The sequence below is a fragment of the Miscanthus floridulus genome, chromosome 11 (assembly GCF_019320115.1).
Source record: "Miscanthus floridulus cultivar M001 chromosome 11, ASM1932011v1, whole genome shotgun sequence".
Classification (NCBI taxonomy): domain Eukaryota; kingdom Viridiplantae; phylum Streptophyta; class Magnoliopsida; order Poales; family Poaceae; genus Miscanthus; species Miscanthus floridulus.
Window position 1 is genome coordinate 8,978,459 of NC_089590.1, and position 20,714 is coordinate 8,999,172.

Here is a 20,714-nt window from a genome sequence, read left to right on the forward strand (position 1 = left end):
TTCTTATCGAACTCTATACCCTCCTGCATATGATTTAATTCCTCTCCCAAATCGGTACAAGGTACCAGATTTCACTAAATTCTCTGGGCAAGATAATACATCAACAATGGAACACGTCAATCGCTTCATTATTCAATGTGGAGAGGCAGCTAGCAGAGATGAATTGAGAGTTCGATTATTTTCATCATCTTTGTCTAGATCGGCATTTACATGGTTTATTTCATTACCACCAAATTCTATTATTACTTGGGTTGATCTAGAAAAACAATTTCATAAGTATTTCTTTGCTGGAATCCATGAAAAGAAGCTTACCGATTTAGTAAAATTGAGACAGCGTAATGATGAATCGGTAGAAAGCTTTGTGCAAAGGCTATGAGATGTAAAAAAATAAGTGCTACCGCCTGGTGCTGGATGATCGGCAGCTTGCTGATCTAGCTTTCCAAGGGTTATTGCCACATCTTAAAGACAGATATGCTTCTCAGGAGTTTGAAAGCCTCAGTCATCTTGTGCAAAGGATCTCTGATCAAGATACTAGGGTTTTTGAACCTAAAAAGAATTGGAGTAAAAAAGTATCATTTGTTGAAGAAGTAGGAGATTCTGATTCTGATGAAGAACCAGTTATCGGCTTAGCTGAGTGGGTTAAGAATAAAAAGCCGATATCTTGTCCCTTTGGTCAGAAAGAGCCAGAAAAGTTTACCTTTGATATCACCAAGGCCGACAAGATATTTGATCTTCTGCTTCAAGAGGGCCAAATTAAGCTATCACCTAATCATGTGATCCCATCGGCAGAAGAGTTGAAGAAGATCTTGTACTGCAAATGGCACAATGCAACTTCACACAGTACAAATGAGTGCAAGGTGTTCAGGCAACAATTACAATCGGCTATTGAATCTGGGAGAATTAAGTTTGGTACTTCCAAGGCTCAGAAGCCGATGAAAATTGATCAACACCCTTTTCCAGCAAATATGTTGGAGGCCAAAGGGAAGACCAAGGTATTGACGTCAGAGGCTGCTGAGAAAAACGCATCAGTGGATCCCCAACATCGGATAACTACCGATGATGCAAAAAGTAAGGGTTTGCTGGGAGAAAGCAGTAGTTCCAAAAAACCTCCTCGACCTGGCATTGTGATTACCCATTGAAGGCAGCAGCCAGCAGGAGGGTTGGCGTCAGCATAAGGACTGATATCGACAACAGCAAGAAGAGAGATGTCGGGAAGAATGGTATCGGCATAAAGATCATTGGAGGTGCCCGTTTTTCATCCATTGCTGGGAAGAAGGTATTAAATTGCCAACTATTGAAAATTGCCCTAAGTGCAATGGTTATTATGGGGTCAATCGGTCAGAAAGGAGGTTTCAACCTGGCAATCAGGGTTTATTTATCAATGAGCCGATCAGAGGCAGAGCATCAGTGCATGATCGGCTGGGGGGCAGACTTAGTGTATATGAAAGGCTTGGTAAATATGCTGGATATTTTCCAAGGAATCAAGAGGAGCTTGAGGAGATGGCAAACGCAAGAGTTCCTGATGAAGAAATATTCTACAGGGACCCTAATATACACCGTGTAGAATCAATTGGGACCTGTTATCAGCCGGTTTGGAAAACTAAGTTTCCTCGATGGTGCCCGGAGGGTTTGACAAAGACACAGAAAAGGAGGATGCAACGTGAGCATCAGGAGGATTTATACCGAGAGGAAAATTCCTCCAATGAGAGGTCCGGTCATCAGCAGTGGCAGGTAAAACACAAAAATAAGGGTCCATCGGTAGATGTTAATATGATATTCATGTTGCTGATGGAGTTTTTGGCACTATCTGATAATGAGGAAGAAGTTGTTCTCTCTGATCAAGTAGCTCAGTTGACACTAGATCCAATGATGGCTGTTTTTGAGAAACCTACCGATGACGAGAGACAGCATGTTAAGGCTTTGTTTGTGAAAGGCAGAGTTGATGGGCAGCCTGTATCTAAGATACTTATCGATGGAGGGGCTGCAATTAATATTATGCCTTATGTGATGTATCGGAAACTTGGTAAGGGAGATCAAGACTTGACCAAAACTGATATGATGCTGAAGGATTTTGAAGGCAATGTGTCACCGGCTAAAGGGGCAGTATGCGTTGAATTGACCATCGGCAGCAAAACCTTGCCGACGATGTTCTTTGTTATTAATGGCAAGGGTGCATATAATCTGCTTCTAGGGAGGGATTGGATTCATGCTAATTGTTGTGTTCCTTCTACAATGCATCAATGCCTTGTATAGTGGATTGGGGATAAGATTGAGTTTGTCCCTAGTGATTCTTCTTATATCATCGCATCGGCAGAATCAGATACTTATGAGCGAACTAAATGCATATCAGGAGAAGTTTGGGAAAAAGAGTTCCTTAGAGTTGCTGATTATGAAATTCCACCGATCCAAGCAGTCGGTTCTGAAGAAGAGTTTTAATGGATAGGTTTGCCGATGATGGAAAATTAGGTCAAGGGTTCACATCGGCAGATGATTTAGTAGAAGTAGATATTGGTGATGGCGATAGGCCAAGACCTACTTTTATTAGTGCTAAGTTAGATTCCAAGTGTAAGCAGCAAATAACTGATTTGTTAAAAGAGTATAAAGATTGTTTTGCTTGGGATTATACTGAGATGCCTGGATTAGACCGATCGATAGTTGAACATCGGTTACCTATCAAATCTGGATTTCGGCCACATCAGCAGCCAGCGCGCCGATGCAACCCTAATATACTTCCTAACATTAAGTCCGAAATAACTAAATTAATTGAGGCAAAGTTTAATCGGCAGTGTCGATATGCAGAGTGGATCTCTAATGTGGTTCCTGTTTATAAGAAAAATGGAAAACTTCATGTTTGTATTGATTTCAGAAATCTCAACAAAGCCACACCGATGGATGGCTATCCAATGCCGATTGCTGATTTGTTGATTGATGCTGCAGCTGGACATCAAATTATCAGCTTCATGGATGGTAATGCAGGTTACAATCAAATATTCATGGCTGAAGAAGATATTCCCAAGACTGCTTTCAGATGTCCAGGCCATGTAGGGTTGTTTGAGTGGATAGTCATGACGTTTGGTTTGAAAAATGCCAGGCGCTACTTATCAAAGAGCTATGAACTTTATTTTTCATGAATACATCGGCACATTAGTGGAGATCTACATTGATGATGTAGTGATTAAGTCTGGAGATATCACAAAACATCTAGCCGATCTACGAAAGATACTAGGAGTGCACAAGGAAGCATGGATTGAAGATGAATCCTAATAAATGTGCATTTGGTGTATCGGCAGGTCAATTCTTGGGTTTTATGGTGCATTAGCGGAGCATCGAAATCAGTAGGAAGTCTATTGATGCAATTAATAAGGTGGTTGCTCCTGCCAATAAAACTGAATTGCAATCTTTGATCGGTAAGATTAATTTTATTAGAAGATTCATATCTAATCTGTCGGGTAAGATCAAGGCTTTCAGTCCATTACTTAAATTGAAAGCCGATCAGGAATTTGTATGGGGAGCTGAGCAGCAGTTAGCCCTAGATGAAATTAAGAAATATTTAACAAATCCTCCAGTGCTAGTTCCACCTCAACACGGTAAACCTTTCAGGTTGTATTTGTCAACTGATGATACCGTTATCAGTTCAGCTCTTATTCAAGAATTTGAAGGGAAAGAACGTGTTATTTATTATTTGAGCAGAAGATTAGTGGATGTTGAGACAAGGTATTTGGCCATCGAGAAATTATGTCTGTATTTATACTTTTCTTGTGTCAAATTAAGACATTATTTGTTATCTGCCGAATGTACGGTCATATGCAAAGACGACGTAGTCAAGTATATGCTGTCGATGCCGATATTAAATGGTAGAATCAGCAAGTGGATTTTAGCATTATTAGAATTTGAACTACGTTACGAATCGACTAAGGCAGTTAAGGGGCAGGTTATGGCTGATTTTGTCACTCAGCATTGTAATATAGTGGACTCTCTGGAGGTTGCTCCTTGGACACTTTTCTTCGATGGGTCCACATGTGGTGAAGGAGCAGGTATCGGCATTGTGTTGATTTCACCTCAAGGAAGAAAGTATGAGTTTTCATTGCCGATTGTTGCTACATCGACAAACAATTAGGCTGAATACCAAGCCTTGATAAAAGGGTTAGAATTGCTGAAGGAGATACGTGCCGATGCTATTGAAATCTTTGGTGATTCTATGCTAGTTATAAATCAATTGGCTGGGATTTATGAATGCCGAAGTGAAGTTTTAATTTTGTATTATGAAAGATGTTTGTAATTGTTGAAAGGGTTTAGAGATTTTCGTCTTGAACATATTTCTCGACTGCATAATGAAGAGGCTAATCGACTAGCTCAGCATGCTTCAGGGTATCAGCCTATTTAGGAAGTGCTAACATCGGCAGTTGATACCGATGACTGGAGAAAGGAGATTGTCGATTATTTAAAGGATCCATATAAAAAGGTTGAAAGACATATAAGGTTCCAAGCTACCAAGTATGTGCTCCTCGATGATGAATTATATTATTGAACTATAGATGGAGTTTTACTCAGATGTGTTAGCAGTGATGAATCGAGAAGCTTGATGGGTGAAATTCATGAAGGAGTGTGTGGAGCGCTTCAATTGGCTTTCAAGATGAAGTGGATGATCAGAAGGAATGAATACTATTGGCTGACTAGTCTTGAAGATTGTTTTTAAATATTTTAAAGGATGTCAGGGGTGTCAAAAGTTTGGTAATATTCAAAGAGCGCCTGCATCGGCTATGAACCCTATAATTAAACCTTGGCCGTTCCAGGGATGGGCTATCGATCTCATCGGTCAAATTTATCCACCATCGAGCAAAGGACATAAATTTATTCTGGTTGCTACTGATTATTTCACAAAATGGGTTGAGGCAATTCCTTTAAAAAAGTGACATCGGCTAATATGATCGATTTTGTGAAAGAGCATATTGTTTACCGATTTGGTATTCCTCAAACTATCACTACCGATCAGGGTACTATGTTTACATTGGGAGAATTTGATGAGTTTGCTGTAGGTATAGGGAATTAAAGTTTTAAATTCTTCTCCATATTATGCTCAAGCTAATGGTCAGGCTGAGGCTTCTAACAAAGGGATCATCAAACTCATTAAGCGCAAAATTAAAGAAAATCCTAAGAGGTGGCATACAGTATTAAATGAAGCCTTGTGGTCATATCGGATGTCATGTCATGGTGCAACCAAAGTAACACCTTATAAGTTAGTATATGGACACGGACACAATATTGCCTTGGGAAATTAAAACTGGCTCTAGGCGAATACTGTTCTCAAAATCAGCTGACAGCCGATGATTATGATACTCTTATGAAGGATGAGTTGGAAGATGTGGCGGGTCATTGGTTAAGGGCTTTAGTTAGCATCAAAGTAAATAAGAAAAGAGTAGCCAGATGGTATGACAAGAAGGTGAAGGTAAAGGAGTTTGCCGATGGAGATCTGGTTTGGAAATTGATTTTACCGATTGGGACTAAAAGTTCAAAGTTTGGAAAGTGGTCTCCTAATTGGGAAGGTCCATATCAGATAAATCAGTCTGTTCCTAGGTAACGCATATATTCTAGAAACCCTCGAAGGGGTTGTGTTTCCCAGAGCATTAAATGGAAAATATTTAAAGAAATATTACCCTAGTATCTGGATGGATACATAAAAGTATAAGTGCCTGATAACAGTCCTATCAGCTAGAATTATACAAGGATGTCAATGTCTCATAAAGTGCCAATGCAATAGACAAGATTTATAAGTTTAACAAGGATTAGATAGCCTAATATCGCACGCAGGCGAATCTAGGTCAGGCTTCCTTCATTTCTTTGATGTCTTCATCGGCAGCAGCCCTCCATAGGCTTGAGTTTTTTCTTCATGGCTAAGGCTTTGCGAGCCTAGATGTCTCTTTCTTGCTAAAGGGCCTTGATGGCATTGGGTAGCTGGCTTTCTTCTTATTGGGCATGAGTTAAGGCTGCCTCGATTTCTTTCAATTCAGCCAATAGAGACATCCCTCTTTGCCGATAAATCTAAGATTTTCTGCTTAAGTTCAGCGCCCGAAGTCTGCAAGTTGCCGATGCCCTTGTGCTTCTCATCGGCAATCTATTTCAGTTGTAGCATCTCTTCTTTGAGTTGAGCCTGAGCTGCTCTATCGGCTAATGCGTTGAGCAGCCCGTTGATATTACAGTTGGCGGCTTTCTAAATGGGCTGCTGGGAAGAGTGCTTCTTCAACATCGGCAGGGACCTGGCCATGGATTGTTTTGAAAATTACCTTTGCTGGGGTCCGAGTCATCTACCAGTTGGGCGGTATCCTGCTGTAACAAGTCCAGGAGAGCTTCCAACTTGGACTTAATTTCTGCCGATATTGTTCCCAGTGCAAGGGAAGAACTTGCTTCCTCTCCATCATCATCAGAAACGTCAATGGCAAAGGAAAATAGGCTGTTTAGGGAGTCTTGTTCCTGAGAAAAAGAAAAAGAGGTCAGTTAAGGATAAGTATGAATATTATAAATCGACTAGGTTAATCAGGCTTACCTGTTTTAGGCAATTTCCTGTACTTGGCTGGAGGAAGCAGCCTAGGAGTATGCCGTGTGGAGGATCGGCTGAGCTTGCTAATGGGATATCCTCTGTGGCCTCATCGGTGGTTGGCCCTTGGGGTATGATGACCGATGGTATGTCCTGTATAGGAGGATTAACTACTTGCTCAGTTGCATCGACTGATTCTTGCCGGCTTGTAGACGTTGGGGCAGATGTGGGGATTCAGCATGGACTTCTGTCAGTTTTGGCTGTGCCCTCGGCATCTATTAAGGCTTTGCGCTTTGCTTGGGCCTCAGCAATGGTTGGCTGGGGGGCATTGGCACTTGTTGGTTGTGGAGCTTGAACATCTGGTACGCTTGCCGATGTACCCATTTGTTGCTGCAAAACAAGTGTAAGGTATGATATTTAACAGATAAAATGTAAAATCAAAGGAATACCTCTGAAGGTTTGTCAGAGGTAATGGTGCTTGATGTCGGAGGAATTGCCGATGACGATCCAGCAAGCGGCTCTTACACCCTGATGATTAATGTTAATATAGTCTATGATCGGCATGAGTAGAAATAAACTAGGGTTGTTACCTTGAATGCCTTGATTAGGGTTGTAGCAGCAGCCAATGGAGTGGCCCTAGCTATAGCCAAATTGGACTTGGAGGTGATAGTCTTGGCATGGGTCTTCTAGGTGAGTCAAAGCAGCTAAGGTGGGGGCGTTGTAGCCGATCGGTGATATCGGGGAAACAGGCCGAAGATCGAAGGGTTTCTCACTTTTGCTCATAGATGGTGCTGGGTTGTTAACCTATCACTGAGAAAGTTAGTTACCGATATATGAAAGGAAAAAGTAGAAGGGAGTTAAAAGAAACTTACTGCAGTCATCGGAAAATGGCGTATTCAGGGTCGATCATGTGCCGATATGTGTGAGCAGATGTTGCAAATAGTTGTTCCCTCCACTCTCGCCACCATTGCTTATATGATTCTGTGATGAAAGATACTGGCATCTAGATGGATAGATTGACATCTGTAGTATCAGCATCGGGGGAGAGTCGCACTACCCTGCTCCAATCTATTCCGCAGGTGATTGTTTCTCTAGGTTTGATCACATCGGCAAAACAAAGTTTGATTGGTAGTTGCCCAAAAGCTAATTGACGGGATACTGCCGATGGATTGTAAAATTCATACAGTGATATTGGTGTTTTTCCCGCTACCGAATGTGTTTACTAGGATTGCCCTAGGAGTAATGATGGCCATCATGAGTTCATTATCCTGGTTCAGAGTGTCGTCGGCAAAGTTGAAAAGAAGGGGGAATCTATTTTTCTTCGTCAATATAAGGTACCCTAGGCCCTATGATCACGAGAAAGACCATTGTAGAAGCTTTGGAAGAATCTACCGATCTAGTCTTCATTGGCCTCTGTTCCAGGGAGGACAATTATGGCTTCACCAAAATTGAGGGGTGAGCGTGTTGCCGATTCCTCATCCCCAAGCATGTGGTCTTCAGCAATTTCTCAGTGGGAATTGTTGGGCAAAGAAGTCCCATTGCAAACGTTTGTGCATATGGGCATTCAGCCACATGTTGATAAACCACCACGGGCCTCCTAAGTTGCCGATGGGTTGCATCAAGCAAAAGTTTCTGAGACACTTGATGAAGAAGATGATAAGTGGAGCTCAGAAGGTATCGGCCAAGAGGGAACCTTACACCATTAGGCCAAGAGTTCAGCCGCGGGAAGGAAGGTGTTGGTTGATCCTACTGATCGACCATAGAAGATAATTTTTTCTAACCACATATTCAAGAATGTGGCATGTTCCCTCTGGTTAACTGTCCCAGGTCCTCTGGCATTCTTGAATATATCCCGTCCAACCAGCCGATGTTGCGGGTATTCACCCTATATTCAGATTTTCTGCCATAGATGGAGCCTTCATCGGCTAGTTGAAATGTCCAAGCTAGTGAGCATGTAGACATCAGGCAAGTATGGGAGTAGCTAGGCCATGTCCAAACATAAAAGTGTTTGTTGTGTCTGACCAGAAGTAAGCAGCTGCAATCATCATAGACTTGTTCTTTTGCATATCGGCAATGGATAGCCTAATGCATTGGTCTAGCTTCCGTTCTGCCTAGTGTACTTGCATCGACCTGTTGACCCTCAAGTACCAATCTTTCCACCCTTTGGTGGTTTTGGGCCAAGAACAGAATGTATCTTTCCATAAATTCAGAGAGAAATTTTGGGCTCTAAAAGGGAATTCTGTTAACCTCTGCATTAATCAGATCAGTTGGATCTGGGTTGCCCATTGGTCCTAGGCATTGGAAATGCGGCTGATCGGTTGGAATAACTAATTTGTTGCGAAGTTCCTAAATTTAGAGGATCCGAAGAACAAAGAAAAAGAGAAAAAATTACCAACTGTATGAACTCGCAAAGACCAGAGGAATCGAGGTAAAAAGTAACAGGAAGTGGAACGAACCACAGGGATGTCGAAGTTGATTGCCATTATCTTGAGGTAGATAGGGGGCACGAGCTGGAGACTCAAGGTTGACACTGGAGAAAAGTTCTTGTTGGTTGAGGTCCGCATAGTTGTTCGTCAGAGTCACCACCGGAACGAGAGAATGCCAAAGATTGGAGTCTGAGGGTAGAAGACGAGCGTTCCGGAGAAATCTATTTATAAGCCACTCGGAGTAGGGGTATTTTGGACTTATCTCTATGCCGCGCGCATGTGGGTCGAGGTGGTTCAGATGGATATGGTAACTGTTCACACGATAATCAAGGGATTGTATAGATGATTTGATGGCAAGTAATCATGACTTGAAGAGATCTCAGTATAGGATATTTTAATTCTGAAAATGGCGGCATTATTATGTTAGGATCTTGCCGATGGATTATTGTTTCGGTATCTTAACCATAATTAGGGCAAGAGTGGTTGGAAATTGTGCGATATTTACTAAGGTGCGTGAATCAGGACTAGATTTGATTAGATTTGATAACAGATCAAGTTTTGGCTTGGAGGATGAGTTACGGTAATTGGGCGAAGGCAAACTGTTATCTGGAGTAAATTTCGGAGCATTAATGGTTTTATACTCTGAAATTGGGGGGCATGTGTTGACACCAGTTTTTTGCACGTGTCAAAATGATCAGAGTGGGCTAATCGGTAGGAGGAAAGTTACTGTATACGCTGACAGCCGATGAAAATCAGCTTGTAAAGATGGTTGCCGATGAATGGTGGTGATCGATGGAGAGGTTGATTTAGACTCGGGCGTTGCCGATAAGGTTGGAGATGTTATTGTCGATGTCGATGAAGGAAGGCTTGAAAACTACTGCCAATGAAACAGGAAGTATGCCGATGGAAAGGAGGTCGGTGAGAATTCCATCGTAATTGAGGCGGACAGGGAAATAGATAGGAGTTGATTTTCTTTTCTATATTTGTTAGAGTATGATTCATGTAAGAGTCACGTGTTTCTTTAGATATGGACTTGGTGTCCTAGTCGTATTGGTTATGTCTCTTTAGATCAGGGTATAAATATAGATTGAGGGGCAATGTAATATATATCAATCAATATCAAAACCAATTTTTACTCCTATTTGCATCTACTTACTTTTCGGCGACTTCGTCAATTTGCATATTTTTTTCCTTTTTATGAGTTCTCATTGATTCGGTGAGTTGCATCGCTTTAGTGCGACCTTTGGACGATTCTCGAGTTCCGCTGTGAGTACCTCTTGGCCAGTGACTTTCGGGCGTATCACTGTTGTCAGGACCAAAGTGCTCGTATCTTCATCCTTGTCGATTAACAGGTCAAATCGACTGGCACGCTTTGGATATCGATTCGGGTATTAGCCCTTTGTGTTTGTAGATCCACTTTTGCATCAACACCTCTCCTTTGCTGTGTCATTGAGGGCAAAAAGCATTGCCCCTGGGTCCCACTGGTCTACCCATGGGGTCTGGGATTGTCCCCGCATGTGTGGGATGCCACCCACCCGGACCAGAGACCGATATGGCTCCACGCTGATCCCAAGCGGCGCCGAGCCCTCTTGTGGCAGCAACTCCTCCATAGCGGACCCTCTAGCAGTAGAGGTGGTGGGTGACATGGATGTGGAGGCTTGCCCCATCACCACATCCGCTAAGGATGCTTTAGGTACGTCCTCCTCCATCCACCCCACCGGGGAGGCGGCCACCTGCATGGATGATGGCTCTAGCTGTGCTGCCTCCATCTATGATGCCATGGCCACACTCGGTCGCGCCCGCCATGGGCACCCCGGACACGCCCTCCTCCATCTGCTCTCCCATGAACGTAGCCATCAGCTGCACCTCCCCAGTCAACGCCATGGCCGCCCCAGTGGCACTCCCGCTCACCTCCGACCCGGCGCCAGCCAACACCTGGCACGTGTGTTGAAAGAGGCTGTTCTTTGACGCAAGCCTCAGGAGAGTCCCATGTCCTTTGACGTTGCAAAGGACATGGCGATCAGTTTAAGGCAAAAATTCATTAGAACAAAAGGATGAAAAAACTCTTGACTCACCTCGATGCCATCAGGCAATGATGTTTTTGGGCTGGCCTGTCCGACCCCAGCCTGCTCCTCGTCGACACGTTGCCACTTCGAGCCCTCCCTCTGCTTAGAGGGTCCTAGATGGAGTGGAGCATCCAGTTCCCACCGACTCTAGGAGCAGTTGTGAGAGGCCTAGATGGGGTGGGGCTGCTCGATTCTACCGACTCTAGGGGCGTGTCCTCCCCCTTTTGCCTCAAGGCATGCCACGGGAAGGCCCCGCCTATGGTAGAGATGGATCCTCATCCCCACCACCCAGCTCATCCTATTGGATGGGCAACCCAAAATTGTCTTGCTACCTTGCTCGTCCTATCGGACGGGCAACCCAAAACTATCACCTTCTTCTTCTTCTTCCTCTTCCTCCTTCGAACCTTACCACCGCTTTCCTCAGTTCAGCCTCGCCTGCTGCTTTGCCCACTGCCTGACCTTCTTGTCATCCTTATCCTTCTTCCTCTGCTCATCTATGGCACGGTTCATCGCCCTTATGGCCGCGTGCTCCAGCAGCGGCATGATGGAGTCCCGAAAGCCTAAATCCATTGGTAGCTCGATAAAGCCTAGCTCCGGCCACATCATAGGATGTCCTAGGATTGGGAACATGGCATCGGACTCGTCCGTCACCTCCTTGATGCGCTATGCGACCTTGGTATCATGGAGCGGTCCATTGAGCTATGCACCGGGGGTCATCCCGTATAGCAGGGAGGGAGTGCGCCATTAGTGGCACCACCCTCCTTGTGTAATTTGCCCTGATGACCCTAGCCCCGTGGAGGCCATGTCTCCTCATTGATGCGATTGCCTCGAGGATGTCGTGCATCCTCTTCTTGTCCTTGACGGGTGGCCCCCACGGCTATGTTGGCGGCGCCTCTTCGATCAAGCACCCAGGTGAAGACCTAGCAAGGGGGCAGGCGGGGTCGTTCTTCAAGTAGAACCACTGCGCGTGCCATGCCTTGTTGGATCTAGACTAGCTAGCAGGGCATGTACTCGGCCGCCCACTACCCTCGGAGGTGGATGTCCACGTAGGCCATCGGCACCGATAGGTCCCTAGCTCTATTCCTCTTCTTAAGCAGGGAGACGAAGAAGAAGTACCTCCATAGTTTGAAGTGGGGTTCGATCCCCAGGTATCCCTCACATAGCGATATTTTAGGCCACGATGTGCTGGATCCCGATTTTGTTTAGATGCTGTAGCTCAACCTAGGGGTTCATGTTAGGAACAACAGTCGGGCGTACCAGTGCTGTTCTATCTAACCCCCGTACGAACAATGATGGACGCAGTCAGTTCACCACGACGTCTATCAGGACAGAGTGGAGCGCCATGATCGGTAGATGACGCCTACACATGGCGCTAGTGACGGACAGAGCCACTGATGAGAAGTTGTCCCTGTTGATGTATACAGGGTCAGTAGGACCCACATAGAGGAGAAGAAGGACTCGACGATCCTGAAGGACTTCTTCCTCTTGTTCTCTTCTCTTCCTCCACTATAACCCATGCTTTCCCTTGGCCTATAAAAGGGAAAGCAGGGCATCCCACAAGGGGCATCGTACCAATGATCACAACACATCACATCGAACCATCGGACTCGACTTCGATTGATCCATCAAACCCCTAACACGTAGCCAAGTAGCAATCGAGCTCTCGGCACCCATTCGTTTCTTCCACCAGAGACTTAGGACATGTTCCTCTCTCGACCATTTGTAACCCCTACTATGAACTTTTAGTGCTAGTAACACGAGCAGCAGCAACAAACTGGACATAGGGATATTCTGCCTGAACCAGTATAAACCTTGTGTCCTCTTAGCACACCATCCGAGCCAGACGCACAATATTAGAAATTTACTAGTCGGTGTCAACTCGAAACACCGACACTAACCCAACACCCACCCTAGGATGAACATATTGAAGAAGGCAAGTGCTCACAAAGGAAAAATTATATGGACCCTGGGTCCACAACATCATCCATGAGACCCCTGCTTCCATGGCTACCACGTGGTGCTCGCAAAAAATCAAACGTAAGTGGTGAGCTAGTGCTATGGTGGAATCTGAACTGACTTGAGCCCTTAAGGGGGTGTTTAGATCCTTGGGCTAAAGTTAAGTCCTTATCACATCGAATGTTCAAAGGCCAATTAGGAGGACTAGACATTAGCTAATTATAAAACTAATTACAGAAACCCTAGACTAATGATGTAGACTAGGCCCGATCTTCTATAAGGTATGATAGCATCGATTGGTGGAGACTTGACGTTCACAATCTAGGCTTCGAACCAAGACTGATTCAGACCCCCGCAACCATTACACCACTGCTCCATTGGTTATCAACCGCACGAACACGATTGACCTCGCCAAGAAGGCTTTCCTACAAGCGAATCGAGAACACAAGCAAGAACAGGATGAACACAATCTGAAATTGCAAATAAATATGTGGCTTATGATAACAAGAAGGAGTTCAAGTCTTTATTCGAAAGGACTAATCGCCACAGGCGAACAAGATCAAGAACTGAGGCCCTGGTTCACAGCAAGCAGCCTTGGCTGGCACAGTTGCAGCAAAACAATGTCTGTTTCATGAGAAAATCAAGAACTAAACAAAACCCAAACCCAAAGGAGAGCGACGGCTGCTATTTATAGAGTCTTGAGCGTCACCCCCCCTGGACGAGCCCCCTAATAGGCCCAAACACGATACACGGCCCAACGGACCAAAAGACGGTGTCATAGCACCCTGGCAGATTCTGGAATGCTGACTTATTTTGATGATTCTCGTTGATTCCAAAGGTATTTTGACATGAGACCGCTTGCATTGGTTCCTTATCAAATTATCCTTCCAACCATATGTGGATCATTAAAAATGGAGTCCTGGATGCATTCTGGGTGACCAGTTTAAGGCAGACTGGTCCTAGAACCCGAGATGGGCTCCAACTTTAGTTGGACTGGGCCTCTACCATGAGAAAGATGAATTGGACGCCCATGTTGGTCCTCCTCCTCTCCTTGGCTTGTATGTGATGAAAAAGTGATGTCCTCATCATCCTCCCTTTCTTGAATTGAAGTTGTCCTCGATTGAAGTAGATCGTCTCCTCCATTGGATGACAGCAACGATGGCTCCAGAAGAAGACGTTCATCTTGGCACCCTAATCCTTCGCAAAGGTGGCTGCCATGGTAGCTTCCCTTCTGGGAATTCATCCTCCTCCTGCAAATGGTTAGTACCAACAAGAGGCATAGCACTAGAAGCAGGACCAAGTGGACATATAGGCGTTGTACAAGTTAAAGCATAACAAGGTTCATCATGATCAGCAAGAACAGATTTAAGAGCAAATAAAATTTCTTTCATGTTACTTGATGGTTCATTTGTTGGTTTGCTAAAGTCTTTATCATGGCCTTTCTTTTTCTTTTCAGCAAGTTCCTTTTCATATTGCACAATTTTAGCAGGAGTTAAAGGAAGTAAAGCAATGGTCTTTCCCTTAAATATAAAAGTATATCTATTTTGCCTACCATGATGTAGAACATTATTATCATATTACCAAGGGCGACCCAACAAAAGTGAACAAGCTTGCATAGGCACGACATCAAAATCAACATAATCATGGTATGATCCGATAGAAAAATACACACGAGCAAATTGTGCTACCTTTGCCTTACCACTATTGTTGAACCACTAAACTTGGTATGAATATGGAAGAGCACGTGTAGATAAACCAAGTGTAACACCTGGTTTCAAGGACAAAACCTAATGCACACCATATATGAGTCTTTAGAAACAAATCTCACATATAGCTACAAATGAGGGGTGTTATCAAATAACAATGCTTAATAACATAATGTACATAGTATAAAAGATATAACCTTAGGAACAATCAATGGATAAACAACTCTGATCTCCGGGTGTAGACTCCACTTCACTAGATCCAAACTAACTGGTTGATCACAAGCCTAACTCCTTTGAAAACTAGCAATCTGAACTTCGTCCTGAGGTGCGAGGGAAATTGCAAGAGTGAGTCCATGTCGAACTCAACAAATATAGCCAGGGGTTTACTACTATACCACCATTAGAGACAACATGACCCAGAAAAGAGACCTCTTTCAACCAAAATTCACACTTACTGCGCTTTGCATACAATTTGTGCTCTTTAAGCTTTTGCAAAACTAACCTCAGATGTTCAGCATGTTCCTCCTCGGTCTTAGAGAATACTAGTATGTTATCAATGAATACTACCACAAACTTATCAAGATACTCCATAAACACCATATTCATCATATACATAAAGTAGGCAGGTGCATTGGTCGAACCAAATGACATAACTGTATACTCATATAACCCATACCTTGTAGTAAAAGCTATTTTTGGTATATCAGTATTCTGAATCTTCAACTGATGATAACCAGAACACAGATCAATCTTAGAAAACACACAAGCACCTCTCAACTGGTCAAACAAGTCATCAATTCTAGGCAATGGGTACTTGTTCTTGATAGTTACCTCATTAAGAGATCGATAATCCACACACATATGCTATGTTCCATCCTTCTTGTCAACAAAGATCACAGGCGCTCCCCAAGGTGATGCACTAGGACGTATGAAACCTTTATCTGACAACTCTTTCAGTTGTTTCTTAAGTTCTTCTAATTTGTTAACCCCCATTCTATATGGTCTCTTAGCTATAGGTGCAGTACCAGGTAACAATTCAATTATAAACTCAATGTCACGGTCAGGTGGCATACCTGGCAATTCATCCAGGAAGACATCTGGAAACTCCTCCACAACATGGTCCTGAGGATTAGCATCATTACCTAGTTGATTCACTGTAGCTGTTGGTGGTGGTTGCACTGTCACGCCAACACTGATTCGATCTCCCTTTGGTGTTGTCACTGCTACAACTCTCTCCTGACACTAAATCATAGCTCGGTGTTCTTTCATCCAATCCATACCCAGAATCACATCTATCCCAAAAGTTCTCAACATAATAGGACTGACTATGAAGTCTACCCCTCTTAAGGTAAGACTTGCTGAAGGGCAACAATGTGCAACAGGTATTGATCCCCCCGGTGAATTTACTAGCAATTGGGTCTTCATTGCAATTAAAGGTATGCTATGTGTTCTAACAAATGCTTGTGAAATAAAAGAATGCGAAGCTCCAGAGTTAAAAAGAACATTAGCGGGGATAGAGTTGATGTTGAACGTACCCATCATAACTTCTGGTGCTCCAACCACAGTCTTAGGCGCCACATGGTTCACTCTTCTAGTGTTGTACGCGGGCTTCTGGTTGCTATTCTGCTTCTGAGGTGTCTGTTGATTCGGCTTCTGAGGGCAATGGTTAGCATAGTGTCCCACATCTCTACACCTAAAACACCTATTGGGAGTACTAGGTGCACTGCTCTTCATCGGGGTGCTGTTGGGCGTTCCCTGGCGTGGAGTCTGATTGCCCATTTGCTGCGGTGTACGCTGGTTCCAATTCTGCTGTTGGTTCTGAGGGCGTTGTGGAAACTAACCATGGTTCCACCTGACTGACTAGACCTTGATACCTCTGCTGATTATTAGAGCGCAAGGCAGGTGTTGCTTCGGGAGGCCTGTCCCTTCATCTTTCTCTTCCTGTCCCTCTCCAATCGCATATTGTCAAGCACAATAGCGCGATTCACCAACTGCTGGAAATTAGCATATGTGTTACCAGCCAACTGCAACCTGAGATCATAGTAAATTCCCTTGAGGAAGAGACGTTGCTTAACTACATCCTCCCTCACGTCATTAGGAGCATAGCGAGCCAACTGAGCAAACTTGTCGTGATATTCACTGACAGACATAGAACCCATCCTGAGAGATCTAAATTCCTCCTGCTTGAGCTCTATCAAACCATCTGGAATATGGTGTGCCTTGAAATCCCTCACAAATTCTAGCCAAGTGATAGCAGGAGCATTGTTGGGACGAGCAGACTGATACGACTCCCACCAAGTCTGAGCTGCTCCCTGAAGCTGTCCCGATGCATACAACACCTTTTGTTGATCATCACACTGAGCAATGTTGAGCTGTTTCTCCACTGCGCGTAGCCAATCATCTGCCTCCAAGGGGTCAGCGGCATGAGAGAAAACTGGAGGATGTCCTTGCATGAATTCCCTCCGCTTGTCTCTTGGTGGTGGAGGTGCTGGTGCTCCAATAGGTTGGTTCTGAAAGAACTGCATCATGGACTACATGAACTGTCCTTGCATTGCCAACACCTCTGCTGCGGTCATGGGTGGTGGTGGGGGTGGTGGAGCACCTCTCCCACGTCCTCTACCTCTTCCATGGCCAGACATCTGTAATCCAACATGAAACATCACCAATATGTAAGAGATAAGCAATTCTGAAAATTTCTGGACGTGATGCAGAATCAGCAGGTCGGAAAAACTGTCATAACTTGAGTTCCAGATATCCAAATAATATTATCTTTATACGGTTGGAAAGCTTAAGAAATTATCTACAACTTTCATTTAGACCACATTTTCTGATTCTGACGTTACATTAATCAAAAAACAGACCACAACTGAAACTGTCCTCAGATTCCAGACAGCACAAAAGTTCATATTGTGACAGTCATAACTCTCAGATACGAATAGATAAAAAGGTGATTCTTGTGCCATTGGAAAGACACAGAAGTCTATATACTCCCAGTAAAATTTCATGACCATTGCTCGAACAGGTGAAAAGTTATAACCAACACATCACTGACTGCTCTAGAAAACAGCAAGCAAAGAGATAGGATAGACCAACCCAAACTATTTATTATAGCACTTTTAACCTTAATATTTTTAGCTGAGGGATCTGTAGACAAGCCTACAATATCCCAGCACTCATTACAAAGATCCAAATCACTCATAGATCACAATAATAATCTAGCAAGCACACCAATAGTTCACAAACACTTAAAAGACTCGACTCGACTCACAATACTAAAAACGTGCCTATTACAATGGTTTCATAAACTTAAGGGGCGGCGTTCTTCTTGGTTGAGGGTTCATCCAACTTCTCAAACAGCTTGGGATGGCCTAACTCGGCGTTAAGGCCATCGATCTCTTTCTGGTATTCTTTGATCATGTCTTGTGCCTTCTTCAGCTCTCATTTTAACGCTCCCACCTTATTTGTAAGTTCACGGTTTAACTCAACGGTGGCCTCAAGAGTCTTCGATCCTTTTACCACGACCTCTATGGTCCAACTATTTTCCTTTGGAAGATAGCATGGGTAATACAAGAGTCCATCGTCCTTCTTATCATCAGAGAGGCGGCCACGGTAGTAGGCAAGTGCAATGGAAGCAGCATCCTCCATGCTTCTTTCCGCGGTAGCCCGACTTACATGGTGGGTGACAACGACATCTATCTTGCGAATATTCGGGGTCTTGACCAGCAACCAAGTATCCCAAGATGAACCAATCAGAGGATGACTGTGCTCCGTAGTATGATACTCCAGAGTGGCTTGCAGGTCTGGATAATAGTACTCCAACATCATTGTCAGCAAGTCATGGTAGAAGGCATTATCATTAGGCTTCTTGATGCTTAACTTTTCAATCCAACCTATATGAGGCAATGGCTGGAGTACTTCATCTTCGTCATCATGGGTCAAGTCTATGGCCTCCACACCTGCTGGGGATTGAGCTATCGGAGTTGGCAAAGAATGGACCTCTTCACCAACCTCATTCTTCTAGTTCTTCCTCTGGATGTCCTCTCTAGGATCCATTGGCTCATACACAGCATGCTATGGTTGAAAGCATCCAACGTACAAGCGGGCAGACTTGCGGTCACGTGTCATCTATAGAAGTTTCAAATCATTTAGAATAGAATCAATTGATTTTATAACAGAATAAGACAAAAGAAGCACAAAACTTAGCAAATAACAAGATTGAGGTGGAAAGCATGAAACAGGTGAAGCAAAGGAAACTAAAAACAACCATTCTAACTAGGCTTGCGTCCTATAGTCAATAGTGCTATGATACCAATCTGTCACACCCAGTTTTAAGAACAAAAGAGGATGTATAAAAGTCTTATGTGCACCCTAGGAACAGTCACACACATAAGTGGACAAATTGTGAATTGTACCAACATAATGTTTATTACACATCGACTAAATATTCAACACATAGTCTCAAACATAAATATAATAACTACTAAGATAACTCTCTTGCGGAAGCTCCAGCAGGGACGTCAACTGGTGAACACCAAGCCTAATACTCATCACGATAATCTTCAATCCAATCTTGATCTGTTACCCATCCGGGATTTTTCCAATATAAAAGATAAAGCAAGGCATAAGTATATGTCGTACTTAACAAGATAACTAAGGGTTCATGCGGCTCAAATAGCTGACACTAGTTGAACTGCAAGTAGCTTTTATGTGTATGATCAAGTTTAGCATTTATTAGCAACAAGGTAGTACCATAATTCCCATAACACATGATCGTTATACTAAGACAACAATTAGCTTAAGGACAACTTAGTTAAGCACAATTAAACATGAGCTCATTTATGGTGTAAGAATCCCTTGGCCGCTCGTGACCGTGAGCACGGCTAGTATACCAGTTTATTAACTCTGCGTAGAGGTGTACACTTTCACCGTGAGTCATGGTTTTACAAGTGCATGGGTTAATTACGTCCAGACACCGAAAACCATATAAAGCTACTCAGAAGTTCATCTAACCAGGAAGGGCCGCAGGGTCATCGGATATAGAAACCCCCTTCCAAAAAAAAATAAAAATAAAAAGCCGCATACATAGCAAGGCACAACAGGACAGAGGCTGTCCTATACCCGACTCGTAGTATCCTCTAAGCCAGCTAGAAGAGGTCTCCCAAGCAACTAAAGCCAGAGCCATGTAGCCCTCACAGCTGTACTAAAAGTCCTGGATGATCACTTACAAATAAGTCCTTGAGGAGAGAGAATTAAACCCTCCTGTCATTGCTAACAAGTCATCTTAAATTGTTTAAAGCTCAATTATCAGTCAAGTATCAAGATCATGGTTATTGTTTAGCACTAGCATAACACTACCCAAATGCATAAATCCAGGTTTCAAGGTATTCAAGATCAAATTTTAGGATTTCCTACATAGGATAACAAAGTGGACACATGCAAATGAATTTTAGTGCATCTCATAAATAGGACAACAAGGAAGGTCCTTAGCTATACTTGCCTTAGTCTTGCTTTACACCCAAAGCAACTTGCTTCAGAAGCCTCACTCTATCTTCCATTTTGCAACTTCTGTAGCTTCGATACTCAGCTTCTGATCACCTGGCGCTTACAAACAATTCTGGTTCTACTCGTGGATCAAAGCACACCAACAAACATACAAGGAAACAAAGTAGACTAAGAACAACACAAACTACACAGGAGAAAACATCGTACTAAACTGAGAACTCGTTACTACAACTGCGAGCGCTCTGGAAACGACTACCAGGAGCTTTATATTATTAAAGAGAAACCTACAAGATTGATTTATATTTTAATTAAGGGAAAAACAGGTGGAACAAATTAATTCAGATTAGTCAAATTATATATAGAATTATAAAACAAGCTAAACTATTCATATTTTAATTCTAAGCATGTGTGTATTATTTACTCCATTCAAACTTTTAATAGCATATAAAGAGGAAAGCATGTGAGCATCTAATTCGAATTTTTGTATATAAGAAAGTGCTTAAAACCACATTAGCGATAGAAATTA

The 20,714-nt window shown here is 43.3% G+C and overlaps 1 protein-coding gene across 1 annotated transcript; it reads right to left on the bottom strand.

Annotated features, from left to right (window-relative positions):
* Positions 1-16,572: 16,572 nt before the first annotated feature.
* LOC136491618 (uncharacterized) lies at positions 16,573-17,214 on the bottom strand. Its single transcript, XM_066487908.1, has one exon. It carries the CDS (start codon positions 17,212-17,214, stop codon positions 16,573-16,575), a length of 642 nt encoding a protein of 213 aa, XP_066344005.1.
* Between the last annotated feature and the right edge of the window lie 3,500 nt (positions 17,215-20,714).